The sequence below is a fragment of the Aptenodytes patagonicus genome, chromosome Z (genome assembly GCF_965638725.1).
Source record: "Aptenodytes patagonicus chromosome Z, bAptPat1.pri.cur, whole genome shotgun sequence".
Taxonomy (NCBI): domain Eukaryota; kingdom Metazoa; phylum Chordata; class Aves; order Sphenisciformes; family Spheniscidae; genus Aptenodytes; species Aptenodytes patagonicus.
The window spans coordinates 42,712,977-42,740,173 of NC_134982.1; the positions used below are offsets into that span (position 1 = coordinate 42,712,977).

Genomic DNA, 27,197 nt, shown 5'->3' on the forward strand with positions numbered 1-27,197 from the left:
TTGCTGGTGGACCAGCTTCTGGGAATTGTGTATGTTCAGGAAGTATAGTCATATCAGTGATGGAATTCTGTAAAAAACACCAAAAACAACTCTTGTAGTTAAAGAATATCAGACCAGCTTTAGTGGATCAGCAAGGTCTCACTGATTTTGGTGCTTGCTCCCAAAATCTGCACAGTGTTAAATTCACTTGCTTTCCCCACACCGATTTTCTTTCCTCTTCCAATGGTGATGGGGTAGGAAGTGGGTGAATGGATAACTTGAGATCTTTTATGGCTGTATACACCCATACCATCATACACCTCTGAGACACCTTCAGGATTTGGCAGCTTCTCCACTGAGCACTGCTATTGACCCATTAAGCAGCACAGGAATTCTCTTCTGAGGCAATTAGCATTTATTTTTTTTACATTGCATTTCTGGTCTCTGTTTATCCTCTTTGGCATAGTTCATCTCCTATTCTGTCATTTCTCTCCTGCAGCTATTTTCCTCTGTAAAACACTCTTTTCCATATGCCTCCCTATTGCATCTTGCTCTTTCCTTTCTATACTTTGTTTCCTTATTCACAACTATGATGTCTTCTGACTCATGCTCATTCTGTGCAAGTCACTGGGAAATATATAATTTTTTTTTTCTAAATTCATGCAGCTTGTCCCATTTTTCCCAGCTTCCTCTTCTGTGCTGTCTACGCAAGGGCTGAGAGGGTTTTATTCTACACTGACAGAAAGCCAGATTAAGGTACTTGTCTCCAGGGATTCCATCACTTCTTTAAATGAGGAAAAAAGAACATTTGGAACACAGCTGACTTGTGACTCTTTTGAGCCAAGGCTCCAGGCAAACAGGGCCTGCTGTGTTTCAGAAGCTCTCCCCAAGGAGAATCAGAATTTGGAAGAAGGCTGGAGCCCCAAGCAGAAAGATGTCTGTAACACTACCTTCCCCCGGTCATTTCCCTGACCTGTCCTTCCTTCCCCTATTTTTCCTTTCCCAGACTGATAATTTTACCTGTGTTCTTTTTCCTTTTTTTCTTTTATAAAGCCCAAATCTCACATTAATATTTCCTGTGTTCTTTAGGTTGACTGTTTAATGCAACGTTACTCATACTTCAAAGGGATGAAGACAGAGATGAAGTTTTATGATCTTGATGGCTTAACACAGGTCTGTCATATAAAGCCAGCACTTCATTTTCTGAGTCACTCTCTCATGGAGGGCATCTGCTTTACATATCAGGCCTCAGGGAGTGGTGTGGGAAATACTCTGTGGATTATTTTCCTGCTATTGCTGGAGGCTGCTTTGCTTGCTGCCTATTGAAGTACATTAATAGAGAGGCAAGAAGATAAGGTTCTGATTTGACTTTTCTTTTAACTGCTTCTATTTTTGTAGTAAGTTGTGACTTGGCTAAAGAGATAATACTGGGAAGCGAGCTTATGCTTTTTATTTCTTCACTTGAATTCAATTCCTTTGAACAGTGTGGCTTGACAATCCTAGAGTTCAATATATTTTCTGACAGACTAGATACTGTATGAAAGACACTTTCCCTCACAAGGCATGTGCGAGACAACCAGGGGATCAGGCCCAGCCAGCACGGGTTCATGAAAGGCAGGACCTGCTTGACCAACCTGATCTCCTTCTATGACCAGGTGACCCGCCTAGTGGATGAGGGAAAGGCTGTGGATGTGGTCTACCTGGACTTCAGTAAGGCCTTTGACACCATCTCCCACAGCATTCTCCTAGAGAAGCTGGCGGCTCACGGCTTAGACAGGTGGACTCTGCGCTGGGTCAAAAACTGGCTGGACGGCCGGGCCCAGAGAGTTGTGGTGAATGGAGTTCAATCCAGTTGGCGGCCGGTCACGAGCGGTGTTCCCCAGGGCTCAGTACTGGGGCCGGTCTTGTTCAATATCTTTATCAATGATCTGGATGAGGGGATCGAGTGCTCCCTCAGTCAGTTTGCAGACGACACCAAGTTGGGCGGGAGTGTTGATCTGCTCGAGGGTAGGAAGGCTCTGCAGAGGGACCTGGACAGGCTGGATCGATGGGCCGAGGCCAACTGTAGGAGATTCAACAAGGCCAAGTGCGGGGTCCTGTACTTCAGCCACAACAACCCCATGCAGCGCTACAGGCTTGGGGAAGAGTGGCTGGAAAGCTGCCTGGCGGAAAAGGACCTGGGGGTGCTGGTTGACAGCCGGCTGAACATGAGCCGGCAGTGTGCCCAGGTAGCCAAGAAGGCCAATGGCATCCTGGCCTGTATCAGAAATAGTGTGGCCAGCAGGAGTAGGGAAGTGATCGTGCCCCTCTACTCGGCACTGGTGAGGCCACACCTCAAATACTGTGTTCAATTTTGGGCCCCTCACTAGAAGAAGGACATTGAGGTGCTGGAGCATGTCCAGAGAAGGGCAACGAGGCTGGTGAAGGGTCTGGAGAACAAGTCTTATGAGGAGCAGCTGAGGGAACTGGGGTTGTTTAACCTGCAGAAAAGGAGGCTGAGGGGAGACCTTATTGCGCTCTACAACTACCTGACAGGAGGTTGTAGCGAGGTGGGTGTCGCTCTCTTCTCCCAAGTAACCAGCGATAGGACGAGAGGAAATGGCCTCAAGTTGCGCCAGGGGAGGTTTAGATTGGACGTGAGGAAAAATTTATTTACCGAAAGAGTGGTTAAACATTGGAACAGGCTGCCCAGGGAAGTGGTTGAGTCCCCATCCCTGGAAGTATTTAAAAGACTTGTAGATGAGGCGCTTAGGGACATGGTTTAGTGGGCATGGTGGTGTTGGGTTGGCAGTTGGACTCGATGATCTTATAGGTCTTTTCCAACCTTAATGATTCTACAATTCTATGATTCTAGAGACACAGTGCACTTTTTTTTCTGCAGCAGCCCACTGCTGAGGTCACAGTTGGTCATCTCAAACATAAAAGGAACCTGATTCTCTGGAGTTGTCATTTACTTCCAAGACTGTTCATAGATTACTAGCTAATGTTAGGGCAGGGACGTGGGTCTATTGGTCTGTGGTCTCAAGGCATTTAAAAATAATTCAGAAATAGTGCTGCGCTGGATTCAAATTACTTGTTCATGATACAGAAATATCGGCTTCAAATGTCATTCCCTCTAACTTCATAATCCAAATATGATACAAACTATAGTGATAACACGGTACAGTGCATTCTCACACCTAACATAATTCTGGATTTAAGACCAAAACCAAGTCCACTGAAGGCAACAAACACCTTGCTAACAATGCTTGCTGGATGCTTCAGCACATGAAATTAGTTTTTTCTAATAGTACTTATGAAATGACTGTTTGAACATCTTTCTTCAAAAAGTGATGAAATCTGATAATAGTATTAAATTCTTAAAAAAAAAAAAAATTCATAATTTTGCCATGTTATTCCTGTCTTGCCTAAAAGACCGAGACACTGGATTTTCAATAATGGAGAAAAACGAGGAGATTGCAAGTGTGCTTGTAAAATCAGTCATCTGTGTTTTTCTGTAACAATAATTATCATTACAGGAACAGCCAGCAAAGATACAGCAAAAAGCCTATACCAGTCTGCACATTTAAATGTACTATTATGTACTATAAGCCTTGAAAGGTGTTCTGCCTTACTTCCACAAAGCTGCGTTTAATAGGGTTATCTTAAGTTGAGGAAAGCAAAGAGGAAGAAAAAAGAGGAGGCAGGCTCAGTCTGCATTTCATTTCAGGTTCTCGAATTTGGCAGAGCTCAGCACAGCCAAATCCATTGCTCCCGCTTAATGGACAAACCCAAAGAGTCACTAGAGGGACTGTTGAGAGAAGTCACTCTGTGCAAGCAGCAAGCGATCATTTCTTCTTAAATGGGTGGATCTTTCTAGGAAAAATAATTGTAAGAACCAAGCATATGATTTTTAAAGAGACTTCAGTAGCTTTGTGAAATAATTTATTTGGGTGAGAGTTTGTATTCTGCAGTAGTTGAACATTTGCCAAGGAAAAGATTGCAGAACTGTAAACCAAAACAGTGCAAACAGGAACAGCCAACATTTTAACTTCACAGGGCCGTTCTTTGACCTTCCCCTGAGCATAGGCAGCTAATCATACACAACAGTCTCTACAAGTAAAATAGGTAATAATTTGTTCTTCACTAGATATTGCCTTCTATGAAGAAGCAATTTTTAAATGAAAGCTAAATTATGCTATAAGCCATGACTGCAATTTCATTATTTTTTCTAATTGCAGACCTGGAAAGTGAAATGCTTTCTTCAACAAAGGATTTTTTGGTGGGGTTTTTTGGTTGGTTTTTTTCACTTGCAGAAAGCTACTGCTTAAAATGAAAAGATGGTGGTATTTGGCACATTGCAAGATGTGAAAATGAAATACAAACATAGCAGGAATCAACCAGCTGGACAGCAGACCAGTAGCTGTTGTTTAGAATCTAGAACAAGCTCCAACAAAACACCTAAGTCATAAACGTTTACTTCTGCCTACTTCAAGTGCTGATGCACAGAAAGTAAGCCCATGGGAGGGAAAAGCTGTGCTAAAAGGCAAGCCTGCATCAAAGAAAGGATTAGAAAAAATTAAATGCTTACAGTAACAACACAGTGGTCTAAAGCCCTTGGTAAGTTCCCCATATATTTGAGGTATTTATGAGCTCCTTTACGAACTTAGGCCCTTGTTTTAAACCCTTGTAAACATTTAGCTAATTGTCACCATCTGCCTGCAGGTAGCTGTATTCTGCAATGGGAACAGGGTGCTAGAGGGGTTGCATGACTGGAAGAAATGGACAGTGAATGAAGAGTAGAACAGCAAATTTCCTGACGCTTGATTGCTCCGTTGGCTTCATCTGTGCCAGGTAATACAGGGACACCTCCCCTATCTCTAGAAATAACTATATACGGCTACACAGCTAACAGAATCTGAGACCTGTCTTTTATTCCCACCAGTGGCACTAGTAGGAAATTGAGGAGCACTTCTAACACTCAAAAATTACAAAAGATTATACCACAAACCTGAAAATCTGTGTTTACAGATTTTGTATTTCTAAGAAAATACACTGCCGGCACTGTCACAAGCCTTCAACACTAACAAGTTTAAATTTTAGAGGATGTAATTTTACCAGCCCAAAGGCTTCAGAGGGCAGAAGAGACATAACAAAATCAGGTGGATGTAAAAAAACCCATCCACCACACACTTATTTCAGAGAAAATGGTAAGGAAGTCTTTTACTCGCTTTCTTTAGAAGCATTTACATTTCACACCTTAAATATCTGATCACTCAAGAGGACTAGAGAGGGGGTTGGGCTAGATGATCTTTAAAGGTCCCTTCCAAACCAAACCATCCTAACTTTTCAAATTAATTTAAAAGATGAGATTTTCATTTAATCCAATAACTTCCAAACTACCATGGGACTCATAGCTATATGGGACTATTTCCCAACTGTGTATTTGTACTTACACTTGAAGAGTCTTTGATACTTACTTTCATTAAGAAAACTAGATTTCCTTTATTTTTTCTGTAGTTATTCTAACATACAGTGATGAGTCCCAACAGCTCTGCCAACAGCACTTTCCTGACTTACCAGCTACAGCATAACTGCAGTTCTTTGTCCTGCAAAGCTGTAGAAATCCATAAGAGAACAAATGAGATCGGCATAAATGCTGTATGAAAGGAAATATGCATGTGTGTGAATGCAGTGGGAAACACAGCAGAAGAAGTGTTGAAAGAACAGCAGGGACCGATAACAAAGAGCACTGTTTCCAGGACACACCTCCCAGGACACTGATCCCAGCAGTAAAATCGAAGAATCTGTTTTTTATGTCAGGACCATGAGAGTTGCACTCTGGGAAGACCAGAGGTTGTCAGTGGAAGACTCTGCCAACTAACACCAGCAGGGTGGCAAAAAGGTTACAGTATATCACATACAGGGTGATGTATGTGATAACTACTCAAGAGAACAAACATATGCTTCAAACAAAGGAAAAAAGTGGCCTCGGATTTATCAGACTGAAGGAAGCATGACTCTAAAGCAAAGGACCACCCAATAATAGCTACTGACTCCTAAATTGTATGAAGGACTCAAAATCCCCACACCCAAAAACTAGTTTGCTGTCTGCAGTAAAGAAGACAAGAAACGTGATGAGGACTTGGTAGCCAGCAGCTCTTGTCCTTTGTGCTCACACCCACCCTGGGAATGCATGTCCTGGTGCTTTTGAGCATGTAGGTGTGACAGTGTGAGTGAATGAAGCCTATGGGAGGAGGAGTGTGAGCAGGTGGGATCAACTTACTTCAAGATTTTGTAAATAAATATGGTCTCCTTTCACAGTATCTTGCGTTCAGCTTGCTAAACTACGTTCTCCCATACAGAAGACAATCCAGGTCATCAATTTCTGCTTTAGCGCTAAAGACTAAGCTAACAGGAATATAAATCTTGGAGAAGCAGGGAGGCAGAAAATTAACGCAGTCAGGAAACGAGTGATAATGTTAACTTACTGCATGGCAATGGATTTCCCTTTCAGCTGATATACTTTATTTTACGCCACTGAACTGTGCTGAAAACTTATGTCATGACAACCCTCCACTGAAGATCTATGAGATCTTCCACTCCTGAAGAAACAGCAAATGAGCAGAACATACAGTTTAAATACTTTTACAACTTTTTACACATTTTTTCTTGAGAAAAAAGTTAAGATGTCCCAAATGTTCACAACATGGACTACTTAAAGACTATCAGACAACAGGAAGATGTCAACAGTTAATATACTAGGATTTTCTTTTCTGAAAATAAGGCTCCTGTGTTACTACTTACCTGCATTTTCAGCTTCTCCTTGTATAAATAACTGTGTCTATTGCACCAGCGTTCCCAGCTACAAAAGCCCTTAATCAGCATTCTGAAAACATTAGTCAAATTACTGGATGACATAAATTGCCAGGTGGTGAGGCACACAGAAGGTAAGGAAGAGAAAATATCTGAGCTCTCATTACAACAACTGATGGTATTAGGATGATCCACAGCTCTCCCAGCTACAGCATTACAGCTGGACGTAAGCATAGCCATTCCAACCCCTGAGATTTAGGGTATAAATGATCCCATATTACTGCACACCAGAGATCAACTGCCAACAAAAAACATATAAACTGTAATTAAATTATATTGGAAGGACCTGGAGAAAGATAATCAAAACAGAATTTAAGATTCCTGAAATCTAGCAGCACTTCTTTTGTATGCCATGGCCATAATTTAGTCTGCTTCTGAGGCTCAATGTAAGCCCTAAATTATCAGCCCTTAAGATCTGATAAATCTTCAAACCTATCAAAAGTCAAGGACACTATTTTCAATGAGCATGAAAGGTTAGTTTAATCCAACTTTTTTGACTTTTCACTGAAAAGGTCTAGGAGAATTCAGAGTAGCTTGCAGGTGGGTGGCAATTAAGAAGCCATAGGTTATCCCCTTTTAGCTCGTATTTGGTGCCTCACTGGCCAATGCTCCAGGTTAGCTGTCCAAAAGTCAGCCAGCTTTACTTAAAGGAGTGGCAGTACAAATTGACCCATTTGACATAGACATAGATTGGGACAGGAGCGGGCACATGGTACCAGGTAGGTAAGAGTATGGAACATCCACCAGCTCTGACTCCTTCCTTCACTGCAGTCAATAAGGTTGTTAAACTGCTCAGGGTGGTTTCACAGTCAATCTGTTTCTGTCCTGTAGCTTCTATTTTCTGCCTAGCATATGATATGGAGTGAGACTATCTATGCATTTGATTTTTAGATAACAGCATAGACACAAATTAGACAGCAATTTGAAGAGCTCCTTCTGCTTTCTTTCAGGAACAATATTGCTAGTATCAGCAAAGCAAGGATTTGAATACACGGAGGTAGAGAATTACATCATGAGACACAGAACTGACACAGTTTCAATTTTTGGAAAGACAGGTACGTGTCCTGGTTTCAGCTGGGATAGAGTTAATTTTCTTCCTAGTAGCTGGTACAGTGCTGTGTTTTGCATTTAGGATGAGAACAAAGTTGATAACACACCGATGGTTTAGCTGTTGCTAGGTAATGCTTACACTAGTCAAGGACTTTTCAGCTTCCCATGCTCTACCGACTGAGAAGGCTGGAGGTGCACCAGAAGCTGGGAGGGGGCACAGCCAAACTGGCCAAAGGGACATTCCATACCATGTGACGTCATGCTCAGTATATAAACTGGGGGGAAGCTGGCTGGGGGGGCCGCTGCTCGGGGACTGGCTGGGCATCGGTCAGCAGGTGGTGAGCAATTGCATTGCTTTGTATATTCTTATTCTTGCTTTGTATATTCTTATTCTTATTATGATTTTATTTTATTTCAATTATTAAACTGTTCTTATCTCAACCCATGAGTTTTCTCACTTCTACTCTTCTGATTCTCTCCCCCATCCCACCAAGGCTGGGGGGGGGGGGCGGGGGGCGGGGAGACTGAGTGAGCGGCTGTGTGGTGCTTAGTTGCCAGCTGAGGTTAAACCATGACAGTAGAGAATGGAAAGAAAAAAATATTTATAACTATGCGAAGAACGGTGTTTTGAAATGATCAAGTGTTTCCATGCACCCAGGGAATAAAGAAAAAACTTGGACCTGAAAGGAAATACTTCCAGCAGTGGGTTGCAGTTCTTTATTTCTGATTCATATGTATGTATAGGCATACAATGATATTAGATATCCTTGTATTGCTTAATCTATAATTTAAGTCAGCATAGGTCTTTTAACAAAAAAAAAATTGCAACTATTAATTTATTTCATGTGAGCACTCTGATACAGTAGAAAAAATCCATATATAAAAGGTTATATCTGTGCAATTATACGTACTATATTCCTCTTTCAACAAACTACTGATTTATTAATATTGATACATTATTGTTAGTATAATATAGAATTGCCATATCATAACATTAAAAAACTTTTCAAAATATATTAATAAGCAAAGATAACCACACCTTGATCTTGCAATCATTTTTGCACCATCACATTGATGCCCCATTTTATTTTAATGTGACATTTGGCTTAAGCAAATTACTTCCGTCTCAGGCTGCCACTATTAGTCCGCCCACACTAATCGTATGAATTCATGTATAGCTTTGCTGTTTAGTAATTTCACGCAAAGCCTTTAGAATTAAACTCACCTCTGAGCTGACGTCCACCACTAAGACCACAAATTTCTTATACCCCACTTAGGTCTCAAACAGTGCATAAAGATTTGTGCTGAACCTCTGCTTTGTGGTGAACTTCTCTTTTAGCGAACGCTTCTCTCACCTATAGCATAACACAAGTCATCTGGCTCATTCTAGGTGGCTTAAACTACAGGTCTACAGAAGACGTGACTTCATGCTGCTAAATGCTTTTAATAGTTTAGATCTAGGTGAAGCTTAATTAGCATCTGGAAGTTAATACAAATATTAATCTGTACATAAAACATTATCCCCAATATACTAAGTGACAGCACTTTTATAAGGCAGACACAAGCCAAGATTCAAATATCTGAGAAAAGGTGGAAACTACCTGATCCTAATTTAGGGCAAGGTTATAGAGCAGCAACAATGGTCAGCAGGATTAGGCCCTTCCTCTGTGAAAATTGACAGGAACTGACAGAAGGATGTGATACAGCAGGCTAACTAGTATGACAGAGATACAATGCACCACCTGTCAGTACAGAGCAAGGACTGCAGAGGTGCAGGTATTTCAGTTTTGATGCTGGCAGAGAAGAAAGCATTTGGGAAGTTCTTGCCTTTCTGACAATTTTGTCAATCTCCATTACAGTAGCTGAACAACTGTGCACACAATGATGGATGCTTGCTTCCTTGCCTGCAGACTACCTCGCAAATACAAGATACAAACTGACAGAGATGGAAATGTGCCAACCACAGAACAAAAATATCAATCTTTCAAATGAAGGACGAAATATAATTTTCACTCTCAGTTTAGGTCCTAGTGAAAAATCAAGGCTCATGCTGTCCTGTCTTTTGCTTAAACTTTATTCTCCAAGAAAACTTTTGCGTGTCTTCTCTTTCATTAATAATTCTGGACTGGAAGCAGGACTGGAGTTAGTGCACACATAAAAAGAAGGTGCAAATTACCTTGAATTGTTATGTCTAAGGACTTATTTACAAAGTAGAGAATCCACAGATGTAATTCTAGGGCATATGAGAATCTCATGAAGACAAGACTAATATTTCAGAGAGTGCGTAACACTGTTACTTCTGTTAGGACATCCCAAAAGGCAGGTGAGTCAGCAGGTTTGGAAAGTGGATGCATGTATTCATTAGGGGAAGAGAAAGCATCAGTCATACTCTTGACTCTTGCCTTTTTAAAGCAGACAAGCGGAATTCACTCGACAATTAATTTGCACTCTCTTGCAAAAGAATGGTCTGAGAGAGTGCAGTTATTTTCCAGTGAGTGTGAGGACTTACTGCAGTGTCTTTTGTGCCAGTACACAGGACAGCAGCAAACAAGAAATGCTTAGGGTTTTTTTCCTTTTCATGTTTTCACTGCTGTGCTCTATGACACAGACAATAAACTGCATTGTAATACTTCTTTTTTTTTATATTAGATACACTTTGAATAATACTTTGACATCTATTCCTAACATGAGTGTGACTCCCAACTGTAGATTTATACATTTAGCCTTCAGGTCTTAGTAGGAAATGCTAAGTATTTGTTTCATATTCATAGAATTAATAGCCTTTACAATTGGAGTTAGGATGCCATTTGAAGACTCATAACTTAAAAAAAAGTTCTGGAAAAACAGATTTAGAAAACAACAACAACAAATTAATGCTCCAAGGCTTTTAGAATATATGACAATCATTTACAGCATTAGCTCCTTCTATAAAAACTATCCCTAAAATGAAGATACTAAACTAAATTATTAAAATAAAATTAATTTCAGTTACTCATTTGTCCTCTGGGAAGTCTGTTTGATGACTAATTATTATTTTTTTAGTATATCAGTCTTTTCTGTGACCGAATAAAAAAGTCATTAGGGTTGAACGGACATGGAAAGACTTTTCAGACAGCAAGAAACAGACAAATTCAAGAAAGTCCTGCATCATTTCTAGAATTATTTTTAAACAATAAAGTTGCTGCTGCTCTGTAACACAACCAAGCTAACATTTATTTTAACAATAACTATTCTGTTCAGGTATGCATAAACATTAATATGCTGAAGACAAAAATGAAACAAAAATCCACATCCTCATTGACTTGTTCATGAGGCACGCTGTTGGTAAAATGGTATCCTTTTAAACAGAAATTGCATATAGAAACCAATGCTAGATGATACAGCTTTCCCAATGAAAACTCTATTTCTGAAAACAACACAAATAACCAGGCCCAAAACTCTGCTGTTTCCATGGCAACAAGATTGGCCCTTTTGGTCTTCTTGAATTGCTGAATGACATGGAAAAATCATAAACCAAACAAAATTAACCCAAACTGCCTATTGTACACCATGGTCATGGGTGTCTGGGTGATGAAAATCCAAGCGAACCATCTTCTTCAAATGCCTGGCAATGACGCTTTTTATTTCAGGGTCATGTCAATGCTATATATTAAAGACAAAAAAACAAACACAAAAGAACAACAAAAAAAAGAAATCAGTGCTATGAAACACATGGCTAGTCATTTCCCCAATCCTGAGCTCCCACAAAATGTTAAGCGTCCTCATCTTTCATTTACTTAAATGCATTGGTGTCAAATAATTTACACACATCCTATCTACTATATATGAAAAATACACACCTTAATAAGAACTGTTACTGCTTTATTGAAATTAATAACTACATTTCCAGCAATTCCAATCTGAAGTAGACACCAGATGTGGAAAGATCCACTGGTGGAATGACACCGCAGTGTGGCAAGATATGGCTGCCCCTAAAATGTTCGTAAGAGCATGGTTCTACCATTTACTGCAAAGCACATGTCATCAAATACTTCAGAAGCATTCTTTAGAATAAGAAGTTGTCATCATAAACATTGCATCAAAATATAATTTTCTTCGCAGAATACATAACTATTTAAAGCAACTTCAATATTTATGAACTGTTACAGAACACACAGGGTTCTTTCACTGTGAATTTTTTCATAATGAATTTTTTTAAAATGTCATGAGGAAGTGCAAGAAGTTGAACAAAATAGAACACAAGAGAGCATGACAATAGATAAAAGCCTTTGGAATAGATATGAAAAAGACAACAGAAGCAAACTATGAGCTGGGCAGACTCCAGAGAGGCTTCAGCAGAAAGCATACAGAAGAAAAGTCTGTGTAAAACTGCTGTTACCATTGTGCAGGCATATACAGGGGAAATCCTATTTCCTGAAGAAATGACACCAGAAGTGAGTGATATGACCACAGGAAAATTATTGCCACTTCTGAAGACAGATTCATAATTATGCAGAGAAAATAAATAGCAGCATTAATTTAGCATCAACTATATTTATTTATGCTAAATACAAATTCTCTTCTCATATTGCTTTTTGCTGCCCAGCTTCTCTTTTGAGAAAAACATGAAAATTGTTCAAGCCACAAAAAGACCAAAATCATAAATAAATAGTCTTTAACATGTTATTTATTTTCTGTTCTCATACTTTAAAATAACAGTTCTCATATTGACTCACTACAGAATAAACAGTGTCTGAGAGAAAAAAAAAAGATGCTCAGAGATTTTATGTCAACTGCTCTAGGAATCAGGAATTTAGCTTATGGTTCTAACCTCTGTATCAGGTATGATACTGTGATAGTTTACTAGAGTACAATTTTATTTTAAAAAAGTGAAAAGAAAAGCTCCGTTTTATTTATGCATCTGTTTGCTACATGTGCTTCTAATTATTTGCCTGCTTATTAGTACTCATGTTATTGATGGAATCTTTTACTGAGGAGTCAGGTTTACTATATGCTATTTCCTGAACAATATTCCAGTGTGAGACACCGGTGTATTTCTACACACCAGTCAGACAGGTAGGGACTGCAAAGTCCCCAGTCACTCCTCCCCTGGACACGCTGGCCAGGAATATACACACTGCCACCATGGCTAGTCCTCCTGGCATGCTATTCTAGCAACGAACTGTTAGTGCTTGTGTGACAAACTACAGCTACAAACACCCTCACTGACGCACAGTAAAAGCAGTGCAGGGTTTTCCATTCGCATGCTTCAGTTATGGTATCAGAAGGAGGAACAGCATGCCAGAGGACTGACACATTCCCATTTCCAAGGGAACCAGTCCTGCTTTGAAAGGGAGTCATAAAGATACTGGAGATTTAATCAGGGAAATAACTATGAAAGAAGCTGAGAAGCACAAAAAGCAAAGAGAAGACATCAAGAGCATGACCCAGAAATCAAAGTAAAATATAAAACTTTTTTATCTCTGAATGAGAATGGCAAGTTTACCACTTTACTTTTAATTGAGGATAATGCATGGGACCATCTTCACTCTGATCATGTTGCACTTTTTCTATCTGTTTTTCACATAACTTAACCTGAATATCCTCAGGCTAAGAATTCTATCTGTCTCTGCTTGGAAGTGGTCGAGGACACTTTAAACACATCTGCAATGCAAACATAATAAATCCTAACTTCAGTGCTTGTTCTGCTTGCATATGTCAAATCAAGTTCCTGAAAATAACTATAAAAGCATTTAGGTCTCCAAAAAGCTTTTATGGAGTCTACCCAGCCTCAGTTCCTAGCAGCGTGGTTGTAAAATAATGTTAAAATGTAATGACAGTATTAGGCATAAATCCTTACTCCTGCTCCACTGAAGTCATTTCTGGATCATTGGAGAGGCAGCTAGTTCTGGGTACAAGGAAAAAGAGGTAGTAGTAAACATTTCTTCTGTGTTTATTTCTTTCTCTTTTTAAATATGACATCAAATTTGGGGGATGTAATAACTAACTGTAGTGATTATCTTTGACGGCACAAACACACAAATGTTATTGATAGGAATGTAGTGATCTTAGTGCCTGCAACACAAATTAGTTTGAGTAATAAATTTTTAAGCTATTTCTTGTAAGTTGGGGAAGGGAAACGCACTACAGTGACTTCATACATCCAACGATAACAATAACCAGTGATGCCTCATATGAATATTTAGTTCCCCTTTCACTTGCTATGCTGTAGCCTGCACTCTTTTAAATGAAAGGAGTAACAAGGAAGCAGCCTTCTTCCACAGAGTTTTCATTGTCATATACTACAATGCGTTTGAAAATGCTTGAATAGAAGGGATAGAAGTTGCATTTCAAGGTTGGGTTGGCCTCTTTTCTTTAACAAAATATTCAGGTGGTACCAGATAACTACTTATGTGAATTTATTGCTTCTGAGGCAGTCTAACTGCTAGAACCAAAAAGCAGTGGCCAGTGTTTTGGGTATTTCTCTGTGGTCATTTTAAAAGCTAGTCTCAAGAGAACCGGAGGAAAATGTGTACCGCAAAAGAAGAAACTTTAGAAAAAATACAACAAAGAAGAAGCAGTAAGATGAAAATTCTGAAGTGCATAAGCTAAAGGAAGGAGACTGAAAAGAAACTTCAAAAACTCAAAATCTTTGGTTACAAAAACTGCAGGGAAGATGTCATACTAGAACAGGTAGACACAGCTCCCTTCTCCAGAATCTTGTGTACAATACACACGTGAAAAAAGTGCACTGGATACTCTCCAAGCTCTGCTCAGTGAGTCAAGGATTGTGTCCTTCCAGTTAAGGATTTCTATGGTAGTTTACACCATACTGCCTCAGTATGTTAAAGTCAAAGCACAGAGTTACAAGTTTAAAGTATCTGATCATCAGCTGACACTGATTTATTAAGTGACCATAGACAATATTATCAAGTATAATCCACAGGCCTATCCAACCAACACTGGAAAGACAGGAAAAGTTACCTACCTTAACTGAGAATGAGGTACAATATCTATCCCTAACTTAGTAATTGTAAAAAATAATTTTTAAAAAGAACTACCTCCTAAAAACTTTATGAATCATCTGACATCATGGGTGAAGGGTAGAGAATGTTTAATAACCATTTTAATGGAGTAAAAAAGTTATTTTAGTCTTCCCCATGACTATAGAAACAATCATCAAAAAATAGCAAAAATGTTTTTTATAGTGTAAGGGTATGATTATTCCTTACTGAGACCCAACGGTACAAAAGCAGGCTGCTTATAGTGAGAGGGGAAGTCAATTCACAAATGTGGCAACTTACACAGTAATTGAAACTACGAGCTGATTGCTGTACCAAACATGTAATGTACTACTGCATTCAATCTATTCCTGTGAAACAAGTAAATACAATGCCAGCATCCAGCTGAAAGCTATCTTACTTAGCTGTTTCTGAAGTTTCCCTCAGCTCTTCATCCAGTCTGCATGAGTAAAAGTTATTGATATAAAGAAACAAAGAAGCAAGCAGAGCATAAGAGAGCAGAGCAATAGCAGAGCAAAGAATATAGTACATGCTTCTAAAATAGGCACCCAGTATTATGCACTCACCCTAAAGCTCTTCAGTTCAGTATGATACCATTTATCCCTGTGCTCAATCCACCTTTAATTTGTAACTCCTTATTTAGCTCATTTGGAGGCAGAAACATAAAAGCAGCAGGGATCTGAGGCATGCCCAGTGGACAGAGGTGAAAGCATTCAGTTGCTCTATCACATAGTATTAAACTAGCTGCAGCCTGGGCCAAGTCAAGGACGTTTCCAGTTGAGTAAGTTTTATTTGCAAGGGAGGCTGATCTCAACAGCTTGAAGGGGAAAGTAAGATTCCACATCATTGCAAGTCCTCTCTCATTCAGCTGTTGAGGTCACCTGCAGGTGAAAGGCTGTCACACAGATTCACTCCATTATGAGCAGCAGCATGGGCTAGAAAGCAAGTTTTACCTCATTCTTCTCTTAATACACTTCTCTTCATCATACCTTACAAGATAAGAGTGGGTGAAGGAAGAGAAAAGATGTACAAGTTCATGATACAACAGGCACATTGTATCCCACTTCAGTAAAAACTACCAAACAACCACACAACCCAAATACCGGCATAACCCTATATACTTTCTACAGGTGGGATTCCTCATGACCATAGGTGATATTTCTATTCTCACCAGTGGAGTAATCATGAAGCTGAAACCTGAATTTTATTTTATTTTGCTACAGGAATCTTTCTCAATTTGCAGCAGCAGAAGGGAAGCTATCAGCTGAACGCTGCTCTTCTCCCTGTGGCATGGGAATAACCACTCACAGTGCCTTGCATGCACTCACCCACTAAATCTTCGTATCACAACATCTTGAAAATGCTTGCCACCAATGGGCACACTTGTCACCTTTTGATTTTTTTCTTCAGCAAAATCATGATCTCTTATCTGGCTGCAGATGACATGAAGTAGGCAGTTCCCTAAAATTTCTTAAGCTTTAAGTTCTAAAGTTTCTTTGGTACTGATGCTGTGATCATTTCACCTTTGGTCTGAGAGGTGAATGGACTTTCCAAACAGTTTTCAGTCTACAGGGAAGAAAAGATGTGTGTAACACAGATGTGTGTACTGCTACAGACAGTGTAACAGTAAAACAGCAAGGAAGCAGAGAGAGAAACACCCTGAAGTATCAGGTTAAGGTTTGTATCAAAGGGAACTATAAGAAATTAAAATGTTTATGGGAACATTACAAAGGGAGGGAAGGAGGAAGTGATGGAGGGAGGATGAAAAAATTTTAGGGATGTTAAAACATTCTGGACATGTCTTTATCAAGTGACCAACAACCTCTGTGCTCCACATTCTTTGCATCACTCCACCTATAAAGAATTTACAGCAGCAAATAAATTTGAGTGAAAGTCCCTATGATCCCTGATCTCACGACTAATTTACTATTTTTATGAGTGCCACTGCAAGAACTGAGCTTCCCACTTGCTCCCTGGAATTACACCACAAGTATCAGAGCAACCACCACCTCGATGAAGGAAATTATGCTGCTTTTACAATTACTGTGAGGCAGGTATCAAAACTCCTGCCTGGCATGAAGAGATGTATGACAGCTCCAAAAGAAGTGTTCTTCATACCCAGTCACTTACAAACCATAAGGAAAAGACAATCATACTTGTGTATTTACTCATCAAAATACTTTCTAGAACAGAACGTTCGCCTGTTCAAAACCTAGAACATTTGATAAAAAGAATAATTAAAAAAAAAGCATTCCTGAACAGCATATCTTTTTAATGATGACCCACATGAAAACCGTGATTGATTTCCAAGGGTTTCAGTCCTGGTATACCATTTCAGTTTGTTGTTTTCGGGTCTGAAAAAAAGCCAGCTGAGGTGAGCAATTCAAATTAACTTCCTACAATTTTTGAATAGATATCTTTCCTTTAGAAATACTTGCATTTAAAAAACCCTTTACACATAAGAAGCAAGAACTGAGACACTGTCTTTCAGTGGTTCTGGGTTAAACCATGAAAATCAACAAGATAAGGAATGGCGAACCTATGGACTTTCAGTGGCTTTCTACTGAACAGGCTATCTTTGAATTATTGTTTCAGTTCAAAGCTCTCTATGACTAAAACTTAAAACCACTTTTACTTAAATAGTGGTAAACATTATGGAAAAAATATAGCATAGGTGATACCAGTGGAAGGGTTAAACTTTTTTCCTATTTTCTTTCTGGATTGCTATTGGTGAGTGAACAGTCTGTTCCAATACGGATTTTATAGTCACACGGTTGATGAAGGGACTCTGAGCCTCAAAGTTTTTCTTCATTTTATCAGCAGTATCATTTGGTCCAGTACAAAACCCTCCTCTTCCCATAAATGTTGGTTCCCCTTGGAGTATATATTTATTGTGTTTTGTGTTTTCGTTACAGTGTTTTCCTGCTTCTGAGTTTGACAGTGGAATTTTTGTGGAACAACACAAACATTTGTAACAATATCAGGAAGGGACTTCCTCTTTTTCTTATAGACTCTGAAACAGTATTATTATTTTGTGGAAATAGTTTCCATTAGAACACGTACACGCTTACTGTACATCACTTACTTGACAATACTGTCTGGTATGTGCACGTATTCCATTGGAATCATCTCACGAAGCTCCGCCAACGTGTTGACATACTGTATCTTACTGCTGAACTTAGAGCTGAAATACAGAAATGACATGTTAATTGACTTTCCCCCCAAAATCTTTTATGATATATTAAAAAAAAAGAGAAGGGTTTTCCTTATGTATGAAATAACTAAGCATTTTGTTTTTCATATTTCAATTACAGAGTTCAGCTGATCATGAGCATACCTGAGTTCTAGTGAGGCTGAAATCAAGTCTAGACCTTTTGCTGTTCCTTGCTTAGGCTGTATCACAGTATTTAGGACAACATTACAAAAATTGTAATGCCTACGTACTAGGCAATGCAATTAGTTTTACCATTCGAAGGAGATGTATTAAAATTCTGAAAAGAATCAAATCCCCTACAGCATACTTACATGTAGAAAGAGATGGGAAGCATTCACTTAACGTGGTCATGATGAATTAACATGAAGTGATCATGATGAATTAGCATTTATATTTGACACTGGTTCTCAATCAAACATAATAAAACTGAACGTCCTCACTTGTTTAGATGAGTACAGATCTGATTGTGTATGTGCACATCTATTCTTACTGCAGGGCCTTCTTATGAGGAAATACTTCCCTTGTTTATTTCAGCTGTGCTATATGATCATTTATTGTGTTTGAGAAATGATAACTCAGAAAAATTGTTCAGAAAACGCACTTAAAAAATTAAGGCCATTCATTTGTCTAACCTGAATTATTTGATATGTATCAGCTTATGAGAAACCTATCTTCTCATTTGGCTCATAAAGCAATTTTCCAAATTTAGCTCTGGTTGTATTTAGATAGTCTTTTAACATCCGTTACAGTGAGGAATGCACATTGACCGTAAATGTTCTTAAGTGTAGACCATGAAAAACAGAACATACTCTTCCTATTTACTGCTGATTTGGGGGTATGACCAGACAACATGAAGGCTCTGAAACAGCTCTGAGCAGATGGTTACTGCCCCTCCCCTTACCATACATATCTTCCTAATAAGGTAAAGTGAGACAACTGAAACAGGAATACATGAAGGTACTGTGAATAGTTTAAGATCAACCATTTTAATTTGCCTCTGTACCAGATCAGTATCACTAGGCACACGCACTGGAGCAGACCAATGGTCACGTTCTAAGATGCATGAATCACTCACAATTATCCAGTCAAAGCCATGATAACATACAGATAATTCTTAGCATTTTATCCACAATTATAATCATAGTCTGCATCATCTGAACTGCCAGCCAAACTAACTTGGCAAGCTGCAAGCCAATCAGAAGCTTCTAAAGACTGGGGGGTGGAATAAAAAAAATCTTTCAAGGGTTAATTTTTCCACTTGAGGATTCTCCTGGGTCCACTAATTCCGCCACAATGATTGATTTCTGAGTAATTGCTTCATGTGGGATTCTGTGTATGGGCATCCCAAATACATGATCGAAATAAGAAGTCCTTGTTTCTTTCAGACTTTAGGGGAGGCACGCTGCCAATAGTAGTAAACTTCCTATTGTTTAAATATTTCCATCAAATGCCAAATATCTTTCACAGACACTTGTTTTATTAGAAATCTAATTTCTTACCTAACACAGCTAAGATGATCTCTAGTGTGAATATCTGGTCCATAAAGAGAATCTAGGATCTATCTTTGCAACTACCAGTTCTTTCATCCTCTGTATTCAGACAACTGTTTAGTGTTTGTCAGTCAAGATGAGTCCCAGACTCCACTGAATGACCTTGCCAGTTTTTGAAGTAGAATTGACTGTAGCACACCCTCAGTGACTTGACTGTCCCTTGCCATTCTGTTGTCTTTCAGTTTCTTGATTCCTACTGTTTTGTCCCGCATCTCAGCTGAAATAGAATTAAAATTATGTTGCTCATGTTTAGCTACCTCATTGAAATCTCCACTTGCCTTGAGACCAATTCATTTCTAACTCTAAAATTCCCACTGTGCCTGTCAGTGGTTTGGTGAACAGCTCGGGGCTAGCAAACTAAGCTACAGCCATCGGCCTTCAATCTAATCAAGTTTCTATCTCCTTACATTGCTTGTTACTGAATTGACTCTCTCTTTTCATGCCTCCCGCAGTTTTTTACTCAGCTGTCTCATAGTGCTCTTCTGTCCTCGGTGAGGGTTCAAATATCTTATGTCAACTTCCACAAAAGTCACACTGGCTATGTATCCTGCCCACCTTTCTTCAGCTCCCATTTGCACTTCACTTTCTTCTTGCACAGGGACTCAACCTACTTGGCTGAAATGGAGAGTTTAACTCGTCTCTATTGTGTCTAGTTTTGTACTGCTGATTTGCTTTGCCAAACTATTTAGAGTGGACCTTTTCTCCTGTGTGGCAATGCAAAACCTCTAGTCACTGCTGCTCAGTATGGTCATTCTGAATAAATGACTAATGAATTGAAACAGACGTGGCATATTTGATTTTTTTTTAATTTTACTGCCTACCTTTCCTCTAGGAGCAAATAGGATGCCAACAGAAATATCTCAGACACCGAATGCAACTCAGTGAATCCCCATCATTACTGTTGATAATTCCAAGTATTGTTTCCCTGTTACTCTGGTATTTTTAATTGTCACTTTCTAATTGGTATTAAAGACACCATATCTGAAAGAAGCCCCCTTATGACACTGCCTGTCGCACTTTGGCAGCGATGGGGGAACTCATGTGCTTCCCCACCCCAATGTCACCCTGTCAGGACAGAGCACCCTGCGACAGACACCTCCAGTGTCCTCATCTGCAGCCTGGGGACAGACCTCTCTGAGGTTATTCGCCGTGTGGCTTCTGTAGACGATGCTGCTTCTCTTGCCTGAAGCAACTCTTTCTCACATCTGTCAGTCTGCTCTCCTTGATCTCAGGATTTCAACGGCATACTTGCCCATCTTCTTCAACAACTTGTGAGGTCTTCAGGGTCTGTAACATTTCTTTGCTTTTTTATTAATCAAAGCATTGGTTTTGGTGGCATTAAACCTTTTTTGGAACCAGAACCCCTGTGCATTCAAACAGCTCAGGGTGCTGGCAGTCCTCTTGCATGAGCAGCAACTAATTTTTTTTAAACCCAGAATTGTAGCTTAATCTTGTCCTGTAGCCAGGATTTTTTTAATGAGCTGATTATCATTACATGCAGACCCCTTTTCTACATGCCTTTCAGCTGGGCTTGGAACAAAGACAGTTTTAAGGGACTGAATTCCCAGTTCTGCATACACATACAGGTTTACGATATCATGCCTCTGATGTCTGCAACTAGATACTCATATAAATCACGGGGTTTTTTCCACTCACTTTAGGAAAGTCAGCTTCAGCTGTCAAAATCCCAACATGAACTGTAAAATGAGTACTCTTCAGTGAAACATTAACAGCGATGTTTGATGATTTAGGGTGCTTCTGTATTCTTAGGGACATAGAAAATCACTGTTGTTCACTACATACCTTATAAAAGGTCGTGTCACAGCCAGAATTGTCCTGATAAACCATGATGGATGAACAATTATAAATGATTTCAAATTCTTCCGTAATCTAAGTAAAAAAGAAATGGTTTCTTAAAAAAACAAAAAAACCCACAAAACATACAGAAAGATCATATACAGTGAACACTGTCATACAAGGGAGTAACAGAAATGGACAGTGTTTAAAATAATGGCTGTGGATCAGAAAGGAAAATACTACTCACCGTCGATCAATCATCTGGTAACATTTTTTCATCCAACCCAGTCCAGGCATCCTCCTTCTTGGTGTTGCTCCATTCAAGTAGACAATCATATAGTCTTCAGCTACCATCAGCTCTAAGGTACTGATTACATAGCTGATAAAAGTACAGAAGTAAGTGAGCACATACTTTACATTATCCACTTAAGCCCTAACTAAAGCAGTCTACTCGGAATAAATCAAAGCAGACTAAGCAATTTATGACAAGACAGTGTTTTCTTTTCCTTTAAACCAAAGCAAACATTTAGCACTGGTTGCCATGCTACCTGTAGATGTAAAACTAGAAAACCACAATCTTATCTGCATCTTCAGAAATATGTGGTTTCCTTACAAAGATACAGTTTCATAGTGAGTTTTCAGATCTCACAAGTGACTGCTTTTTCTTAAAAGGGCATTAAATCATGAGATTTTGCAAGGGAGAGCATGGCAGGACCATGTGAAGTTCCAGGAACTTCTGAAATTTACTGTTGAGAAACTTGTCTTCACTATTAATCGTCCTGTTTGTTCAATGCAAAAATAATAAGGGTCAGGAGAAGATACTTGTCTATAATTCTTGTGATCCTCACACTACTGCTACTGAATCTGTGACTGCCAACTACAAACACTTTGAATCTCAAAGCTAATAAAACTTGTCCATCAACCTGCCTTCTGACGGGACAGAGCACTCCATGGCATCACTTCATTTTGTGAGCAAAACACTCCGAACACTTATTAAATTCCTCAGCTTGGCAATGGTAATTCAGACAGAACAGTGCTCTTGGGGCCAAACTCACCCTACCTAGAAAAGCACAGTACTCAGTCAAATGAAAGGGTAGCTTTAAGTTCTTGTTCAGGGCTATATATGCAGATGCTCCGCTCAGTAGTCCCTACCTCACTTGGGAGTTGTTCATCACAGGAATGTTCAAATTGTTCTCTCTACTATCCAGCCCCAAGGCATGTCTATGTAAAAACTACAGTGAAAAATTAGGAGTCACACCTTAAAAACCTGAATGCCTGAGTGCACTCACTACAAAAGGCAGCTCTATCCCTGAGCATAATGGCCCCTTTCACAGGTGTATGGGAATGACTCACAGTCTAATCTGACCCTTAAATTCTTTAAAGATGCAGTTTCTTTCAAAGAATAGTAGGAAATCTAGTTCTCACCAAAGAGAGTGATATTTTACCCGGGCATAAAGTAGGCAGTCATTAACTGACCAGTTCCATGCATTTGACAAATCCCATCTAAATCACTACTCACTAAATGCTTTTCACTGCACTCTCTCTCACTTTGCAGTTGTGCATTCCCTGCTTTTGCCCGACATTTGTAAAGGCTCATGTCTAACAGAGAAATATCAAAGCAAGGGATTGTATGAACATTCTGATGCAAGAAGCTTAATTTAACTGAACCTACTGACTATTTGACAGGTTATGAAATTAGCCTTTCCCATAGGGCATAACATCTAGTGCTTTAAAGGCATTTAGACACTGAAACATACAGAAAAGTGTGTATAAGTATTTCTCAAAACACTAGAAGCCTTTCAGTTATAGAAACAGAGACAGTCTGAAAAATGTCTATGTTTGCTTAGGTGCAAAGGCAATTCTGAATATTATGAATAATCAGTTACAATAAGAACAATCATGCATACTTCTCATCAGGAATAAGAGGATTATTACAACAAAAAGGAATCTCTGCTAGTTTTTTAGTTAGATCTCACTTACCTCATATACTTTCACTCAACAGCTCTTATTCACTGTGGGTTGAATTAGAACACTTGCCATTTTAGGGATGCTGAGCTCTCTTGCAAACCTTACCCAACTGGTAATTTCTTATTTGGTAATAATGGTAATTTCTTTATTATTTGAAAAGATGGACAGAATTTTTCTAATTGACTAGAACAATTCACTCACTCTGAAAGCAGAAGTGCTGGGTTTGATTTTCAAAGTGTAGTTTTTCAAGTTGTGATTCTTTTAAAAAAAACTTTTAATCTCTAGACTATATCAGGCAGCCACAAATGAAACAGCAGAATTTTCTGTGTGGTTCTGCATCATTTAGAAGAACTTTTGAGGTTTTTTTGGGACTCGCTTTGAGAAACCTGGTCTACTGGGGGCTGATGGGGTCCATCTGTCAGAGAAGAGGAAGAGCATGTTCGGTCATAGGCTTGCCAAGCTGGTGAAGAGGGCTTTAAACTAGAGCTGCCAGGTGAGGGGAACCTCAATCCATCCGACTCCTACCAGTTTGATGCCAGGGCCAGCAAGAGATGCCCAGAGCCTGGAGAAGGAACACAGGCCAGCAGGAGAGCGCCTGAAGAGCAGCACAAAGGAACTCCAGCTGTTAAGACAGCTTCATCGGGGACCCAACTTAAATGCCTCTATGCAAACGCACGTAGCATGGGGAATAAACAAGAGGAGTTAGAGACGTGCACACGCCTGCAGGGCTACGACCTTCTTGATATCACGGAAACGTGGTGGGATGGCTCCTATGACTGGAGCGTTGGGATGGAGGGATACAGGCCCTTTAGGAAGGACAGGCAGGGGAGACGAAGAGAGGGTGTGGCCCTCTATATCAATGACCAGCTGGAGTGCATGGAGCTCTGCCTGGGGATGGATGAGGAGCCAACCGAGAGCTTATGGGTCAGGATTAAAGGGAAGGCAGGGACAGGTGGGGGTCTGCTACAGGCCACCTGACCAGGAAGACCGAGCGGATGAGGCCCTCTATAGACAGATAGCAGCAGCCTCACGCTCACAAGCCCTGGTCCTCATGGGGGACTTCAACCACCCTGACATCTGCTGGAGGGACAACACGGCAGGGCATAAGCAATCCAGGAGGTTCCTGGAATGCGTCCATGGTAACTTCCTTCTCCAAGTGGTAGAGGAGCCGACGAGAAGAAGTGCTATGCTGGACCTTGTTCTCACCAACAAGGAGGGGCTGGTGGGGAATGTGAAGCTCAAGGGCAGCCTGGGCTGCAGTGACCACAAAATGGTGGAGCTCAAGATCCTTAGGGCACCGAGGAGGGCACACAGCAAGCTCACTACCCTGGACCTCAGGAGAGCAGACTTTGGCCTCTTCAGGGATCTGCTTGGTAGAGTGCCATGGGATAAAGCCCTGGAGGGAAGAGGGGCCCGAGAAAGCTGGTTAATATTCAAGGATCACCTCCTTCAAGCTCAGGAGTGATGCATCCCAACAAAGAGGAAGTCAGGCAAAAACGCCAGGAGGCCTGCATGGATGAACAAGGAGCTCCTGGACAAACTCCAACACAAAAAGGAAGCCTACAGAGGGTGGAAGCAAGTACAGGTAGCCTGGGAGGAATACAGAGAAATTGCTCGAGCAGCCAGGGATCAGGTTAGGAAAGCTAAAGCCCTGATAGAATTAAATCTGGCCAGGGACATCAAGGGCAACAAGAAAAGATCCTAGAGGTATATTGGGGATAAAAGGAAGACAAGGGAAAATGTGGGCCCTCTCCAGAACGAAACGGGAGACCTGGTTACCTGGGACATGGAGAAGGCAGAGGTAGTCAATGACTTTTTTGCCTCAGTCTTCACTGGCCAGTGCTCGAGCCTCACCGCCCAAGCCACAGAAGGCAAAGGTGGGGACTGGGAGAATGAGGAGCCGCCCACTGTGGGAGAACATCAGGTTCGAGACCATCTAAGGCACCTGAAGGTGCACAGGTCCATGGGACCTGATGAGGTCCATCCGCGGGTCCTGAAGGAACTGGCAGATGAAGTTGCTAAGCCATTATCCATCATATTTGAGAAGTCATGGCAGTCCGGTGAAGTTCCCACTGACTGGAAAAGGGGAAACATAAGCCCCATTTTTAAAAAGGGAAAAAAGGAAGACCCAGGGAACTACAGGCCAGTCAGTCTCACCTCTGTGCCTGGGAAGATCATGGAACAGATCCTCCTGGAAGCTATGCTAAGGCACATGGAGGACAGCGAGGCGATTCGAGACAGCCAGCATGGCTTCACCAAGGACAAGTCCTGCCTGACCAACCTAGTGGCCTTCTGTGATGGAGTGACTACATCAGCGGACAAGGGAAGGGCTACACATGTCATCTATCTGGACCTCTGTAAGGTCTTTAACACGGTCCCCCGCAACATCCTTCTCTCTAAACTGGAGAGGTATCGATTTGATGGGTCGACTGTCCAGTGGATGAGGAATTGGTTAGATGGTCACATCCAGAGGGTAGTGGTCAATGGCTCAATGTCCAGATGGAGACTGGTGACGAGTGGTGTTCCGCAGGGGTCCGTATTGGGACCAGTACTGTTTAATATCTTCATCAATGCCATAGACAGTGGGGTCGAGTGCACCCTCAGCAAGTTTGCAGATGACACCAAGCTGAGTGGTGCAGTTGACACGCCTGAGGGACGGGATGCCATCCAGAGGGACCTGGACAAACTCGAGAAGTGGGCCCATGTGAACCTCATGAGGTTTAACAAGGCCAAGTGCAAAGTCCTGCACCTGGGTCAGGGCAACCCCTGGTATCAATACAGACTGGGGGATGAAGGCATTGAGAGCAGCCCTGCTGAGAAGGACTTGGGGGTACTGGTGGATGAAAAGCTGGACATGAGCCAGCAATGTGCGCTCGCAGCCCAGAAAGCCAGTCGTATCCTGGGCTGCATCAAAAGAAGCGTGGCCAGCAGGCCGAGGGAGGTGATTCTGCCCCTCTGCTCTGCTGAGACCCCACCTGGAGTACTGCGTCCAGCTCTGGAGCCCTTAGCACAGGAAAGACACAGACCTGTTGGAGCGGGTCCAGAGGAGGGCCACGAAAACGATCAGGGGGATGGAACACCTCTCCCATGAAAAAAGGCTGAGAGAGTTGGGGTTGTTCAGCCTGGAGAAGAGAAGGCTTCAGGGAGACCTTATTGCAGCCTGTCAGTACTTAAAGGGGGCTTATAAAAAAGATGGCGGCAAACTTTTAGCAGGGCCTGTTGTGACAGGACAAGGGGGAATGGCTTTAAACTAAAGGGGGGTAGATTTAGACTAGATATAGTCACAGCCAACCTGAACTCTCTCTTATACTACCACCCCAGAAAAAGACAGTGAGTTATAAAATTGACTTTGGCAATATCCTCAAGTGATGTGGAAGTCTCCTAAGGCTTGAAAAGGCTTTCTCTGCAAAGTCCATTTACCAGCTCTATCTATGAACAAGGGTCTTGGGTGAAGTCAAAGAACAACTATTTAATGTCAGTCAGAGTTACTCTCAGCTTTGTTCCCTAGTTATCAAGTTAAAACCACTGTAGTAATTCCTCCCCTCTAAATCACTGGGCATTGTGTAAATCAGTTACTGTAGATGACATGGGGGTCTTAGAGGCTCTACCAGACAAATGCTAGCAGTTGGTCTGACCTGAAATTAAAGCACTCAATCTCGTTTTTCACATGTAGACACAATGTTGAAGGCATTGGCTGTCACCACATGCATATTCAAGGACTGGAGTTTTAAGGAGACTGGGTCTGTGCTCTTGGTGCCTCATAAGCTGCAAATGGCGAAGGCC

The 27,197-nt window shown here is 40.8% G+C and overlaps 1 protein-coding gene across 3 annotated transcripts in view; it reads right to left on the reverse strand.

Annotated features, from left to right (window-relative positions):
* Nucleotides 1–8,587: 8,587 nt before the first annotated feature.
* The window catches only part of PRUNE2 (prune homolog 2 with BCH domain), a 151,721-nt gene continuing 133,111 nt past the window's right edge, over nt 8,588–27,197 (reverse strand). Inside the window, exons 14-20 of one of the 3 annotated variants that reach the window (XM_076361604.1) lie at nt 21,694–21,825; nt 21,453–21,539; nt 17,971–18,069; nt 15,839–15,874; nt 15,286–15,324; nt 13,724–13,771; nt 8,588–11,526 (exon numbers count right to left, since the gene is read on the reverse strand). In XM_076361604.1, coding sequence (XP_076217719.1) covers nt 11,505–11,526; nt 13,724–13,771; nt 15,286–15,324; nt 15,839–15,874; nt 17,971–18,069; nt 21,453–21,539; nt 21,694–21,825 — 463 coding nt within the window. In that variant the 3' untranslated portion in view covers nt 8,588–11,504. The remainder of the gene's footprint in view (nt 11,527–13,723; nt 13,772–15,285; nt 15,325–15,838; nt 15,875–17,970; nt 18,070–21,452; nt 21,540–21,693; nt 21,826–27,197) is intronic. The other 2 variants (XM_076361605.1, XM_076361606.1) reach the window with 2 other exon arrangements.